The following is a 16,019-nucleotide window of genomic DNA, read 5'->3' on the forward strand; positions in this document are numbered from 1 at the left end:
GATTTATTCATAACACACGTGAAACGTGAAACGATAAAAACGATAACAAAATAACGCTGAAAACCGATAAAAACCCTGAAAACCATACATTTCACACCTGAGCCTCAACTCTTGCGGCCCGGTACCAAACGACTTACGGACCGGTACCGGTTTATAAAATGTGGTTCATTGTTGAATTATGAATGACACACATTGTTTGAAAATTCATGAAAATTACTGAAGTAAAAGTTGAAATGTATAATAACAAAACAATAAATCATCTAGCTCACAGGTGTCGAACTCCAGGCCTTGAGGGCCGGTGTCCTGCAGGTTTTAGATGTGTCCTTGATCCAACACTGCTGATTTAATGGCTAAATGACCTGCTCAACATGTCTTGAAGTTCTCCAGAGGCCTGCACTAATCATTTGATTCAGGTGTGTTGACCCAGGGTGAGATCTAAAACCTGCAGGACACCAGCCCTCGAGGCCTGGAGTTCGACACCCCTGATCTAGCCAATTCCTTCTGCTCATCTGAAGTCGCGTCATTGGAGCAACAGCATAAGCAGGGAAGCCAAGAACATACATCCCTTTCAACAGCCACACTGAGGCATTCACAGGACACCTGAGAGATATAATCTCCCTTGCATGTCCTGGGTCTATCACTGGGGTTCCCTCCTGGTAGGGCATGGCTGGCAAGAACACCTTACCTCAGCTGGCTTCTTTCGATTTGGAGGAATAGTGGCTCTACTCTGAGGACTTTCCAAATGACTCCACTCCTCACCCTGTGCTAGGGGAGAGCCGAAAACATCAGTTTCACATTCAGTGAACGGTCATTTGCACTGTGATCTTATTCTTTACCTTGAAAAAAAAAAACCTAACAATAATATTCTCAACAATAATGATGCTCCTCAAAAGCTGCATTTCTTCCACCATTTATTTCTCCCACACCTGGACTGAAACCAGCTGATTGTAGCAGTGTCATGGTCCTGGGTCATTGATCCAGTGCTTGATGTTTATGGACTTCTTGACAAATCATTATGGTGTTTCTAGACTGACTCATACTTCCTAGTTTAGTTTTGCTTGTTGTTTATCTCTAGTGGTTCTGGTGTAGTTCCCATAGTGTTTTCCTTGTGTGTTATCCACAGTATTTCCTTTGTTTGTCAGTCGTGTTGTCATGTCCTGTCCATTATAGTCTTGGTTTCTGTGTTCTGTCTTTAGCACACTCCTTAGTGTCTATCTTGCTTTCTGTGTTGCTCTTCTATTTTAAGTTTGCTTGTCTTTGTGTGGGTCTCATGGTGGGTGTCACCTCACAGTTCTGCAGCAATGGAGGTTGTGAAGCCTTGAAAGCTGGTACTACTAATTGCTACAGGTGTTCCAACATTTTTGAATTACTTACAACCCGCTCTGTCTGCATAAAAGCAGTGTTGGAACACACTGTGGTACCATGACCTCGTGAGCATCAGTTGAGCACTGTTGCACTGCAGAAAGTAGTGTGTTGCTACAAAAATGTCAAGAAAAAGGCAATTAGCAACGAAAGAGAGACAGACCCTCATAACACTTACAAATGTAGGCCTTTCCTACAGAAATATTGCAAAGAAAGTCAAGGTATCAGTGAGTCCAGTTTCCTTCACCATCATCACTCAGAAACTGGGGAAACTCTGATAGGAAGAGGTTTGGCACAACCAAAGCCACAACTGAATCAGAGGAAAAGTTTCTGAGAGTTAACAGCTTGCGTGATAGGCGTGATAGACAGCTCACATGGCAACAGCTTCAAGCACAGCTTAATATTAGTCTCAGTTTTAAGTGTAAAGAGAACACTTCGAGCTGCAGATTTGACAGGATGAGTTGCAGCAAAAAGCCATTGCTAAGATGTCAGAATAAGACAAAGAGGCTTGGCCATGAAACACAACCATTGGATTTCTGAAGACTGGAAAAAAGGTATTATGGATTGATGAATCAAAATTTGAAATCTTCATTCATCACGCAGGATCTTTGTACGCCGTCGAGTAGGTGAAAGGAAGGTTCCACAGTGTGTGGTATTAATGTCAAACATGGAGGAGGAAGTGTGATGGTCTGGGGTTGTTTTGCTGGATTGAGGGTCAGTGATTTGTACAGAGTGAGAGGTGAGAGTGAGAGGCACCAAAACAGCTACCACAGCATTCTGCAGCACCATGCAACACCCTCTGGTATGTGCCTAGTTGGTCAGGGGTTCATCCTACAGTAAGATAATGACCCAAAATAAAGTCCGAGCTATGCCAAAAAAACAAAATCGTAATCTTGAAAACATGGAGTGTCCAGCACAGTCTCTGGACTTAAACCCCAACGAGCTGGTTTGGGAAGAACTGGACAGAAGAGTGAAAGCAAGCTAACCTACAAGTGCCACATGTATATGGCAACTTCTGCAACAGATATGGGAAGAACTATCTGAAGAATATTTCATTTCTATTGCAGGAAGAATGCCAAGGGTGTGTTTAGCTGTTACATCTGCCAAAGGTGCCTCCTTTGATGAGTCAGAAGTTTAGTGTACATTTTGTTGTATAATTTGATTCCAGGATTTCTTTTCTTTTTTTTTTTAACTCCAATTGCTTATTTGTACTATGCTTTCATTTCACACTGCAATGAGTCATTAAACTGCATAATTTTCAATAAAAAACTGAAAAATTGGGGTGTTCTAAAACTTTTGAGTCGTAGTGTAATATTACACAGGAGCTTTAAGCAATAATAACATGCTGTTCCCCTCAAACACACATTTCAAAGACTGTGTTGTTAATCAGCAGCCAACCTTGACGATTAAACCAAGAAATGTGTGCTGTGGTCAGGTCAGGTGTAGATTCATATATATATATATATATATATATATATATATATATATATATATATAAATATAAATTCCCCACTCACGCCTGTGGGCGGTCAATCCTTCAAGCTCGGGTCCTCTACCAGAGGCCTGGGAGCTTGAGGGTCCTGCGCAGTATCTTAGCTGTTCCCAGGACTGCGCTCTTCTGGACAGAGATCTCCGATGTTGTTCCCGGGATCTGCTGGAGCCACTCGCCTAGTTTGGGAGTCACCGCACCTAGTGCTCCGATTACCACTGGGACCACCGTCACCTTCACCCTCCACATCTTCTCGAGCTCTTCTCTGAGCCCTTGGTATTTCTCGAGCTTCTCGTGTTCCTTCTTCCTGATGTTGCTGTCATTCGGAAACGCTACATCGTTCACTACGGCCGTCTTCTCATGTTTGTCTACCACCACTATGTCCGGTTGGTTAGCCACCACCGTTTTGTCCGTCTGTATCTGGAAGTCCCACAGGATCTTAGCTCAGTCATTCTCCATCACCCTTGGGGGTATCTCCCATTTTGACCTTGGGACTTCTAGGTTATACTCGGCACAGATGTTCCTGTACACTATGCCGGCCACTTGGTTATGGCGTTCCATGTATGCCTTGCCTGCTAGCATCTTACACCCTGCTGTTATGTGCTGGATTGTCTCTGGAGCATCTTTACACAGCCTGCACCTGGGGTCTTGCCTGGTGTGATAGACCCCAGCCTCAATGGATCTTGTGCTTAGTGCTTGTTCTTGTGCTGCCATGATCAGTGCTTCCGTGCTGTCTTTCAGTCCAGCTTTGTCCAGCCACTGGTAAGATTTCTGGATATCAGCCACCTCCTCTATCTGCTGGTGGTACATACCGTGCAGGGGCCTGTCCTTCCATGATGGTTCCTCGCCTTCCTCCACTTTCTTGGGTTTCTGCTGCCTGAGGTATTCACTGAGCACGCTGTCAGTTGGGGCCATCTTTGTGGTGTATTCGTGGATGTTCGTTGTCTCATCCTGGACTGTGGTGCTGACACTCACCAGTCCCCGGCCCCCTTCCTTCCGCTTAGCAGCCTCAGGGTGCTGGACTTGGTGTGAAACCCTCCATGCATGGTAAGGAGCTTTCTTGTCTTGATGTCAGTGGCTTCTATCTCCTCCTTTGGCCAGCCTATTACCCCAGCAGGGTACCTGATCACGGGCAGGGCGTAGGTGTTGATAGCCCGGATCTTGTTCTTACCGTTCAGCTGACTCCTTAGGACTTGCCTGACCCTTTGCAGGTACTTGGTGATTGCAGCTTTCCTAGCGGCCTCTTCATGGTTCCCATTCGCCTGCGGGATCCCCAGGTACTTGTAACTGTCCTCTATGTCTGCAATGTTGCCTTCTGGTAGTTTGATCCCCTCAGTTCTGGCTACCTTCCCTCTCTTTGTTATCATCCGACTACACTTCTCTAGGCCAAACGACATTCCGATGTCATTGCTGTATATCCTGGTGGTGTGGATCAGTGAATCCACACCACCAGGATATACAGCATATATATATATATATATATATATAAAAACATAATATTATATATATAACATACATTTATATTACAATCTACACAAATTAGACACAAAGATGGCCAAAAAAAACCCCACATGTGCAACTGTACCCAACTGTATACACGTCTAACTGTATCTCTTTGTTATCATACTACAGCGGGATAAGATTCATCTCTTATATTACATTTAATATTCAGCTCTTAATCCCAGAGGTAAAGATGCTCATGTATATCTTATACACATAACATCAGTTAATTTAAAGTGTAGAGATATAAGTTATTTATTGGTCATGTCATGCACTGGTCTCACTGGGCTGTCATATTAGGACAGTTATGGTGCCTCAGTGGCATTTCATAAATCTGAAAGTAGACGTAAAGTAGAAACACCTTTAACCTCAGACAATGCTGTCATAAAGCACCTGTCAATTAATATGTGCATGTAGCCTTGACATTGCTGTCATCTTGTGGCCGCAGTTTGCTATTGTCGCTGAAAGTTGCACTTCTTTCAGTCTGCAGCTCTCTCAGTTTTACAAGCTGACTGGCCAGCAGCTTTTTTCTGCTGGCATGGGCATGCACATTGTAGATAAACTGCTGCTCTTTGATGGTAAACAGACGGGAGACCAGAGTGCAAGGCAAGCTGCTGTTGGCTCTGATTTCACTGCTCTGACTTCCGTTGTAACATGCGATTCCTGTGAAAACACTGCACGTAGTTGATCTTTAGTGATTTAGCATTCTAAAAGATGAGTTTTCTCTTGCAAACCACCCTTTGTGAACCTGATGGCTTTTTTCCTGAGACCTGAGGATGTCCTAAAATGTACAAAGATGGCCAAAAAAAACCCCACATGTGCAACTGTACCCAACTGTATACACGTCTAACTGTATCTCTTTGTTATCATACTACAGCGGGATAAGATTCATCTTATCATGAGATATGTCTGATCTCAAGGAGATTGAGTTTGAGAAAGTTGTTAATAATAAGGAAAGCTGTGACAATGATAGAGAGGGTCCAGCAGTTCTGACCATGTCCCATCTAATAAAACAGGTAAGTTGAGGAGCTCCAGACAAATTAGCATATCTGAGAATGTTTAAATGAAATTTTTTTAACCAGCTGTTTTGACAACACTCCACCTTTCATTCAGTGTAGATATTGACAGTTAACCATGTCACACACTGCTCAAGCTTTTTTTTTTCTCCCTAATTAGTATTCTAATATAGTTTTTGAAAAATGAGGGCACTCGTTACAAAGATTTCTACACTGTGTTGAGAAGAGTGCTCTGAAATATGCATGACATGAGCTTGGCCAATCTTCTTTAGTGAATCTTTTGTGAAAAAGTTTCATTTGTGACAAAGACTATAGCACTTAAATTTTTACAGAAAGGTAAACGGAGACCGTTAACCCTCGGAAAAGCAGGCTTATACCTTGATTTTAAAAAGTAAATTAATTATATTTGATCACAGTGTCTTATTGTCAACTGTATATATCCACATTGGGATTGGATGTATTAGTAAAACACCTATTTAAATTTTGTACACTCAGTTGGTAACAGAAAATGTATCTGCTAAAATGATGAATCACAGAATGTTCTGTTCCCACAAATGTGTAGATGGTGACTGATCTCTAAGCAGAGAAAGCAGAGTACTTTGTAATGTAATGACCCCAACACTGATCAGAATAAAGACGGGAAATGCCTCGATAATGGAATCGGAATCACTAAATTCTTATCAATTCCCATCCCTACCACCTTACCACTTTAATCACACTCTAAATCTTTTTCAGACATGTGGCATAGTAACAGAACATTTAACGTTTTTTTCCTGAAAACCCTCTTTTGTCTGATCATTTCCTAATAATATTTGAATTTACAATAATGGATTATACAGCACGCGGCCCTAAATTGTATATGTGGAAGAGAATGAATGGATGTTCTACATGGCACTTGGGAATATTTTTCATTAAAGTTAATTTCTTTCTTAAAGTGCTAAATAAGTTTAAGGATAAAATGTTATCTTCTTCAATGCCACGTGCCAACACAGTGCAAAGCAGCTACCTAAACTGTACTCCCACTAGGGATGGGTATTGATAAGATTTTCACGATTCCGATTCCATTTTCGATTCTGTTTAACGATTCGATTCTTTATCGATTCTTTTTAAAAAAAGGAGAACACTAAGGTCGATTAGCTTAGAACTTTGTTTTATATCTTCTCTTTGAACAAGATAGAAATTTAGGAGTAACATGGCCTTACAAACCCAACAGTGAGATCTTAAGAGATCCACAGCCTACGGCTCTTCAATGGGGTGTCACGGGGTCCCCAGGAAAAACAAATTGTAAATGTAAAATAATAAAATAAATATTCTTCTGTAGCAATAACAAAGTTTAACATAAATTATTCTGTAGCAATTACACAAGAATATCCAGTAATGTCCCTGCCTACAATTAAACACATTCACTTACCAAAGTGAAATCGGGGGCATCTTCTGTGGCAAATGGGTGCAAGCCTTTTACCACAAACTTAGTCACTGCTCGGTGACATTCGTCTATCCTGGCCTGAAAGGAGATGCTACCGGTAAACTGCAGTGAGAACTGCCAGTATCTGAGCCATCCAGACTCTGTCTGTCTCTCTCATCATGGTCACCTAAATGCAGCGCACAGTAATGGCAGGTTTTGTAATAAGGCAGATCGCACTAACATAATATGCACTGTTAGTTGATTAATTACCTGCCGCATTAACGGGAGAGGACGTGCAAACGTTACCGCTGCTGCTGGGTTGAGATTCACGAGTCCGGAGCGGAATTAAAAACACGACATTCATTTAAGGTTATCGCGTGTTTTGTGAGCAAATGCTTTTGCATATTCGTAGTGTTTCCTCCCTTAAATGAAATATCTACTTTGCAAGTATTGCAAGTTGCCCTGTTGTCATCCGTTCTTGTAAAGTATAATCAAACTTTTGAGCGTTTGAGCCGCCATGTTTCCTGCCAGGTAAATGACGCTCCGCAACGTGGTGAAGTCATTCGGGGCGACTGGAATCGATAAGGGAATCGTTTTGCAAAAATGGCAAACAATTCCAAGGAATTGAAACAGTGGGAACCGGTTCTCAACAAGAACCGGTTTTCGATACCCATCCCTAACTCCCACAGAGGTCAAATATGTCATTAAGAGTCTAACAACTCACCACATACAACTCTGAATACTGTGGCTACTCTGACAAAGTTAGAGAAAGATAAAAAGTACTCGACTCCATGGTATTACTCTTAAATACACACCCTAAAGCAGATAATGACTTCAGAGGAAAGAACGTCTCACTAATTTAGAAGATCTTCATTTTTGTAGATAGTCTTCATCTGCAAAGATGTTGCTCTCACCATGACACAGAAGAGGAACTGTAATTATGGAAGGAGTATATAACCCCAGTGTTGACCTCTCTGCACCAGCTTTCTGTTCCTAACAGGATCCAATTTAAAATTTTACTCGTTTTTAAATCACTAAATGGCTGAACCCCTTCTTACCTGTCTGAGCTCCTGTTATGCTCCAGAAAGAACCATGAGGTTCAGCTCAAAACTAATATTATCCATCCCACGGCCTAAACTTAAATCTCACGGTGACAGAGCCTTTGCTGTGGCAGGTCCCAGACTCTGGATTAGCCTGCCTCTAATTATTAGATCTGCACAAACGCTGAAACATTTTTAATCTTTATTGGAGACACATTTTTATGGAATGGCTTTTAGCACACGTTGACCCAAATATTTTGTTTTAATAGCCTTAGTTGTTGTTATTTTAGTTGTTTTTATTGTCTTATTGTATTATTTCTTTCTTTTACATTTTATTGCATCATTGTTGTGCATTTTACTTATTTTAGTTGCATTTCAGTTTGTAAAGCACTTGTGCAGCATGAGCTGTTGGAAATGTGCTATATAAATAAACTTAACCTTGACCTTGGCCTTCCGTTAAATCACCATTCCATCCTTCAGTCCAACATGCGTAATGTCCATTTGGCTGTTTCCCATCTCTTCTGCACATTGTCCTCCTGCCTGATCCCTTTGCACCAGTCCTCTGTGAGTACTAAGAACATATTTTCCTTTTGGCTCTCGGAGGAGGCAGACGCACTTTTTCTCCTCTCCTCTCCCTTATCTTCCCTGCTTAGTTCTTATGTCCTTGTCTAGTCTCGTGTTTTTTTGTATTACTTTCCCTGGAACACTCTCTCTGTCATGTTTCGGCTGTGTGGCAGGCAGGAATTGGACCCAAACGCAAACTCACGGGGACAGAACTTGAACTCAAAAGCACAGCTTTATTGCTGGAAAACAGATCACAAACAATACAAAACTAAACTGGGAAAAGCTAATTATAATGTAGACTAGGAGACACGGGGAGAATCACACACAGCATGGGGGGGAACGCGACACAGAACTGAGGGAGACGCGGACCTAAATACACAGAGGGTTAACGAGGGAAGTGGGAGCACACGGGGAACACAGCTGACACAGATAATCGTAACGAGACAGGGCAGGAGTAAACACAACATGACGCATACTGACGAGAGACTGTCAAAGTAAAACAGGAAGTACACAGAGGTTCAGACAGGAGGAGAGAGAGAGCACAGACATACCGGGCTGGGGAAAACATTGAATGAGGAGGGGAGACGAGGGCTCACAGATACACAGAGGGGCACACAGGGGGTAAAAGTCACAAGGGGAAATCAAATAAGGAACAACTTAACAGAGCAACCCAGGAACCATGGCCTAAATAAAGAACAAAATACAAGAATACATGAAAACTAAGAATGCTGGGCCAACATGGCCCAGGATCATGACACTCTCACAGTCTGTTTCTAAAACCTAAAGAGAATTATGGATTTGATCAACTGGTCTCTGAATGCTATTGACACCCTTTTCTCAACGAGAAGTCTGGGCTTGGGAGAGCCCGAGTGCCCTGGAGGGACTTTCCCTGCCGGATACACGATGGACGGGTGGCAGGAATGGAGGGTCGTGTGCCTGGCGGGACTGTCGATCGAGGACGCTGAACATATCTACCTATTCGGAACCATGATAACAGGATTCTTGCTGATTGGAGCTGGCTTGGCCCTGGCTTATCGGAGAATTAAGAAAGCAGAACCGGCTGTTCAAACCCCCCCAAGGCTGCCCGCTGGGATTGAAACGATGGGACGAGGCGTGACTTCTCAGAACGGGCTCATGGAGAGCAGCATGGTTAAGACCTTGGAGACGCTTACAGCTGCCGTGAATACTCAGAATAACACCTCTGAGCGTATATTGGGTTACATCAAGGAGAGGCCTGCTCAGAATAACACCTTTGAGCGAAAGTTGGATTACAATCGTGGAACAGCTGACTGCAGTCATGAGTTCTCAGAATCGGCTCTCTGAGCAAAAGAATGACAACACCACGGAACGCAAGTTTGACACCATCATGGGAAAGCTTGCGGTTCTCCAACGGGAGATTGAGAGACCAGTGTTGGAGTGTTAAAGAACAGCTTTGAAATTCTCATGAGTTGTTGCAAAAGACAAATTACCATCATAATCCGGCTACCCCTTGGGCGCCAGCTGTGGGCTCAAGGGTGGAGCCGAACAAAAACTCCCTGATAACGACTGTGTTGAGTCTGTTTCTTCCCATTCCCTACAAGGCCACCTGGGTTGGCTGGAAGACTGTTTACTTAGCCTGGCAGGGCGAAGGACACTGTCTCAGCTGAACTATGGACACGCACACACATACATATACTGATACTGATAAGCACTCACTGACGCATCACCCTCCCTACCCCGGATCCAACGCCACCTCCAACGCTTACCTCCCCTCTGATGTGGACATCGGGTCAGCTGGAGGCGCAGTCGAAGATTGCAGCGGTCCCAGATCAGATGTACACACTGGAACACTTTCCCATGTTGCTTGTCTGTGTTTATTGTGCTATGGTGTGTTGATATCTGTGCATTCCTGTATTATCCTTTTGTGTTACATATTTCAATGTTTTTTTCCTCGCTACCTAGCCTGACCTGTCTCCCCAATGTGATGTTTGTGTATTGTATGTACCGTCGGCAAGGTCTGTCATCTCGGATGTGGGCAAAAGACCTGCAACTGACAAATAAAGGCTATCTCATCTCATCTCTCTCATCATATCTGCCAATCACAGCCTGTGGGGATTGTGATTGTTTTCTACAGCAGCTGTCTCTTAAAGGTTTAATCCTCAGTCCACATAGCATGCACTAAAAACAGCAAATCCACAAACATTAACCAGTAAAACCAAACAAAAAAAATGTATTAACATCATCTTTAGTGTCTTTTTGTTGCAAAGATTTAGCACATCAGCTAAAATTCACATGTTCATATGAATTTGTTCAAATCAACTTGTTCTGCTTTTTTAATTATGTTTACCACTCAGCCTCTCACATCATGTTTTATTTGAGCTCATCTAAAATTAGTAAAGCATTAACACTAAGAGTGAAGTGGGTTGCTGCACTGTTGTTAGGGTCACTTTAGGGCTGTAAAGTGCTGTCAAGTGTAACTCACTGTTCATGATTTTTCTTTGTTTTTTGCTACATTGTAGATACATACTGAAGACATCAAAATTCTTTTGATCAGCTTCATGATGTAGTCACCTGAAATGGTTTTCACCTCACAGGTGTGCCTTGTCTGGGTTCATTTGTGGAATTTCTTGCCTTCTTAATGGGGTTGGGACCATCAGTTGTATTGTGCAGACGTTAGGTTGGTACACAGCTGACAGTCCATTTCAACAACTGTTAGAATTCATATTATGGCAAGAACTAATTAGCTAAGTAAAGAGAAATGACAGTCCATTATTACTTTAAGAACTGAAAGTCAATCAGTCTGGAAAATTGCTAAAACTTTGATAGTGTCCACAAGAGCAGTCGCAAAACCATCAAGTGCTACAATGAAACTGGCTCACATGAAGAAAGGAAGGAAGACCAAGAGTCACATCTGCTGCTGAGGATAAATTCATCCAAGTCACCAGCCTCAGAAATTGCAAGTTAACAGCATCTCAGATTAGAGCCCAGATAAATGCCACACAGAGTTCCAGTAGCAGACACATGTCTATATCAACTGTTCAGATGAGACTGGGTGAATCAGGCCTTTATGGTCAAATAGCTGCTGAGAAGCCACTACTAAGGAAAAGCAACAAGGAGAAGACAATTTTCGAGCCAAGATACACAAAGAATGCACATTACTTTTGATTGGGACTGTACCCTACAGAAACACACTTCAGAGAATTAGACATAAGCAATTAAAAAAGGTTTACAACCAAAGAATTGAGACTACATTGTATATCTAGACAATACCTTAAACTATCGGAAAAGGCCTTAAAGCTGGTGTGTGTGTGCGTGTGTGTGTGTGTGTGTGTGTGTGTGTGTGTATTTGTATGAACATGTCAAACTGGTGTTTTTTTAGGAGACACAAAAAGGAATCAAAAGTAGAAGGAAGGCATGTTGATCAAGCTGTCATGTCAACAAAAACAACAACTGTGAATTTACTTCAAAAAAGAAAGATAAGACAAAACTGTCCCAACCATATGGTATATGAGGGTAAAAAAAAGTTTTGTGCACGATAAAGTGTATGTAGAGGGTATTAAAAGCAGACTGGAGACTCAGAAGTCACACTTCTGAAGGAAATGAAAGTAGCAACAAATGTGAGTGTGTAACAGTGACAAGAAAAGATGACATTACGGTGGTCTTTGTCTTTGTTCGTAATGTGCATTTTCTTTAAAGGTATGGATAATTTATCTGTAATCTTTATTTCTCACAAGATGTAGACTTAAACAGTTTTTTTTTCATATGGCTTTGCTTTTTTGTCCAGTATTTTGTGAGTATTAAATGATCTTTTCTGTATTTTCCCATGCATTTAATGTCTCCTTCTTTCACTGGTTGTCTTATTCCTGTACTTTGATGAAGCAAACTTCATCAAATTTTACTGTGGATTTTATTACAGTTTCTCCAACGGAAGCTTCATCTTGGACTGTAAAGGTGCCATCCTCAGTGAAAGGTCACCTTGGATTATGTGTGGTGATCCCCTGTTCTTATGACTTCCCTAGTCCACAAAATGAGGTCAGCGAGTTCACAGGGATTTGGTACAATGACAATGATCAAGTCATCTGTCATTCCAATGCATCTCAAATTTTGGATCCGTTTCTGAATCGGACAAAACTACTGGGAGATCTCAGCAAGAAGAATTGTTCTCTGATGATTGAAAATCTTCAACAAAGTGACGGATGGCCTTTTTATTTCCGGATTGAAATTAAAGACTACAACCAGTATTCCTACATCAATGATAAAGTCTCTATTTCATTGAGTAAGTACAATTAGTCAGTGTGAGTAAGTACTATTAACAATAGCACCACATTTTCTAGTTCTTGTAACTATCTCTTTGTTTCCAGTGTTTTTACCGTGATGTTTTATTATATTGATAAGTGCTGAATAAATATTTTAGTGTGAATGTGCAATGCTCTAGAACATTTTGCTTTATTTTTGTTTCTCAGCCTTTTCTTAATTTACTGAATTATTCCTTCAAAGCTAAGATTTAATAAAGCAGTTTTTTTAATTGCTAATTGATTTAATGGCAAGAGCACTTTTTTTAATCAGTATTATTTAACCCTGTTTGTTGCTATGACTTACTTTAAGTTTAATGTAAAACCTTGCATAGCAAATTTTTTGTCAAACTGGGTGATTTGGATTTAGATGTTAAGTGTCTCTGTATGGAAGAGAATGGGCAAAAATGAAAACAAAAAACTCATCAGCAGCTATACTGTTTAAGTGGACTTGTATTTCCATTACAGCAGCGGTCTCCAACCTTTTTTGCGCCACGGACCGGTTTATGCCCGACAATATTTTCACGGACCGGCCTTTAAGGTGTCGCGGATAAATACAACAAAATAAAACTACTACCGGTACCGAAAAAAAGAAAATTTATTCATAACACACGTGAAAAGACCCAGGAAAACAGAGTAAACGATAAAAACGAAAACAAAATAACGCTGAAAACCGATAAAAACCCTGAAAACTATACATTTCACATTTGAGCCTCAACTCTCGCGGCCCGGTACCAAACGACTCACGGACCGGTACCGGTCCGAGGCCCGGGGGTTGGGGACCGCTGCATTACAGTATACTTACCATCATGATGGAGTTCGGGTTTATGATCATAATCTTTTTTGTTAACACAGGTCAACCTAATTTATCTGTGCAAGAGGAGATAAAGGAGGGTGAGAATGTGTCTGTATCCTGCTCTGTGTTTCACTCCTGCCCCACATATCCACCTTCTTTCATCTGGAGTCACTCTGGAGAACAGCACGATCAAACACAGCAGCTTCATGAAGGCCAGTGGAATTCAACATCTACTCTGACCTTTCACCCAAACTGCTCTGATCACAACAAGCCTTTAAAATGCAAAATAACATACCATCATGGTCTGCTCCAGGAAACATCTAAGATACTTCAAGTAAAATGTAAGTATACTGTACATTAACAGTGTATCAACCACTGTAAATAGTCTCATTTTTTTAAGCATTCAAAATCGGCGATACAGTATTTTTTGCAATTAAACAATATAAACAAGCAAACAAATAAAATAGGTGCAGTAACCCACATAGCAGACAGGTCTAGCCCAGATCTGGTGTCAAACCGGCACTGCTGGCTGACTTCTGGCATGGTAAGTGGTATGTTGTCCAGATATGGGTCAGGCCTGGCGTAGATGACACCGTTTATGTGATGGCATGCCAAATCTGGCCCGATTGTGGTTTGGTGTATGTGGCCCAGGCTCATAGAAAAGAGGTCTGGTCCGGATCTGGCATCAAGCTGGCACTTCTGACTGACTGGTGTCATGGCAGGGTGTATGTCAGCCAGATGTTGGCCAGGTCTGGCAATGATGGCACTATTTATGTTCCTATTTTCGTATTTTAGTTAGAAGACCCAAATGCCATGTTGCAATACTATACTGCTATGGTAGCCAACGTTTCAAATGCAGGTTTGACAGGTTTGTGAGTGTGCACTTTATCCACAACCTAGTGACGGTTTACTCATGTTTACCACTGGGTGGCTGTAGCTCAGAGGTAGAGCGGGTCACCTAATGATCAGAAGTTAGTGGTTTAATCCCTGGTTCCTCCGTTCTTCATGTCAAGAGCATGAATGTGTATGAATGTAGTTAGGAAGCACTCAGTTGAAAAAGTGTATGATTGGGTGAATGTGACATTTTGTCTAGAGCACATTGAGTAATCTCTGAAAAGAGATTCGTCATGTTGCTTTTGCACTATTTTGTTACTGCACATGTTGTTATTACATGGCTTGATTAAGGTACACATTAGGCTGACACTGTTCAGCTCTGGCCCCAGCAAAGGGCCAGCAGTGTGTCTGCAACTGGCCCGTGGCTGCACACAACTTACACATGGCCCACATACCGCAAAGAATGACGGCCTTTTGGTGGGCCAGATCAGGTTTGCCAAACATTCAGTAGGGGCCCTGTGCTGCACTGCTATCAGTGAAGAAGGGGTAATTAGATCCTGCACCTCAGCGTGTTATGCATGTTATGTTACACTAGAATGAATTCAATTACAAAACACTTTTTTTCATTCAAACATACATAATAAATGCATGGCTATCTCCCATTTTTATTTCATGTCCTCACAGATGGCCCTGACATCAAGACTTCCTCAAAGTGTTCTTCAGAGGACGGCTTGGTAAAGTGTGAGTGCACTGTAGAGTCCGAGCCTCCCAGCATGGTACATTTTGTTCTTGGTGACAGAGTCCTGCAAAGCAGCAAAGCAGAGAAAAATGGCTCTGTTACTATTGAGACTCTGCAGACAGACTTTGGGTCTTTCAGGTTTGTGCACTGCCTGGCAATCAGCGTGGTGGGATATGACAACATTTTGCTCTCTTTACCTGTTAATGGTAAGAAAGACTTAGGATGGATTGATCTCTCTATTTTTACATTACAAAAATACTTAACATGGTTTCTTTGTCAACAGACAACATACAGAATATTCTTATCTCGTCTGGAGCAGGTGGGATTTTGCTGATTATTTTGATAGGAAGTGGAGTGGGAGTTGTTAAAAAATGGTAAGTTGTCATGAACAAAATCATTGCAGATAAACAAGTAAGTCATGCATGCATGAGAATCTCTAAATATAGCAACAGTTTTCAGAGCACCAGAGAGTCAGAGAGACCTGTCAAACTTCTGTAATGCCCGAACAAAAAGGTTTTATTATTCTTCAGCTCAGTTTGCAAACAAACAAAATCCTACCATGATAAAATAAGATTTTAAAAGATGTGTAAATACATTACATGTTTGTTTGTTTTTTTTGCATCCTTTCTGCAGGAAAAAGAACAGGGAGCATATCCCTTCTCCTGACATTTACGCAAATTATCCTGTCTATGGCAATGTAGGGATAAGCAATGCTTTCTTAATTGATTCATTCATAATGTACATGCATAAAAAGGGAGTTAATTAATCGTGTTTCTCTTTGCAGATTGCTTGAGATGAGTCAATATATGACAATGTGTATTGTGTGGAAGACCAACTACAGTCCATGTTGTTGAGTCAAGAAAAATGTTGTTTTGGGGTTGGGTTTTTTTTTTTTTAATCTGTTATATTTCTATATGTCTGTAATCTATGACTCATGTTTTCTTGGTCAGACCAATGATCTAGTTTGAAAGATTAATAATAAAGTTTAGTCAAATATACAAAA

General features: G+C 41.4%; 1 protein-coding gene across 1 annotated transcript; it reads left to right on the forward strand.

Annotated features, from left to right (window-relative positions):
• Nucleotides 1–12,213: 12,213 nt before the first annotated feature.
• LOC146377513 (myelin-associated glycoprotein-like) lies at nt 12,214–15,477 on the forward strand. The gene is made up of 4 exons (XM_084944898.1): nt 12,214–12,631; nt 13,503–13,784; nt 14,962–15,222; nt 15,300–15,477. Exons 1-4 carry the CDS (start codon nt 12,229–12,231, stop codon nt 15,392–15,394), a joined length of 1,041 nt encoding a protein of 346 aa, XP_084801024.1. The 5' UTR covers nt 12,214–12,228; the 3' UTR covers nt 15,395–15,477.
• The last annotated feature ends 542 nt before the right edge of the window (nt 15,478–16,019 follow it).

The sequence above is a fragment of the Perissodus microlepis genome, chromosome 11, assembly GCF_051167445.1.
Source record: "Perissodus microlepis isolate ML-2025 ecotype Zambia chromosome 11, ASM5116744v1, whole genome shotgun sequence".
NCBI lineage: Eukaryota > Metazoa > Chordata > Actinopteri > Cichliformes > Cichlidae > Perissodus > Perissodus microlepis.

Coding starts and splice junctions, on each gene's coding strand:
- LOC146377513 (XM_084944898.1), top strand. CDS start 12,229: ATGAAGCAAACTTCATCAAATTTTACTGTGGATTTTATTACAGTTTCT. Junction 13,785..14,961: donor TAAGATACTTCAAGTAAAAT/GTAAGTATACTG, acceptor ATGTCCTCACAG/ATGGCCCTGACATCAAGACT. Junction 15,223..15,299: donor GCTCTCTTTACCTGTTAATG/GTAAGAAAGACT, acceptor CTTTGTCAACAG/ACAACATACAGAATATTCTT.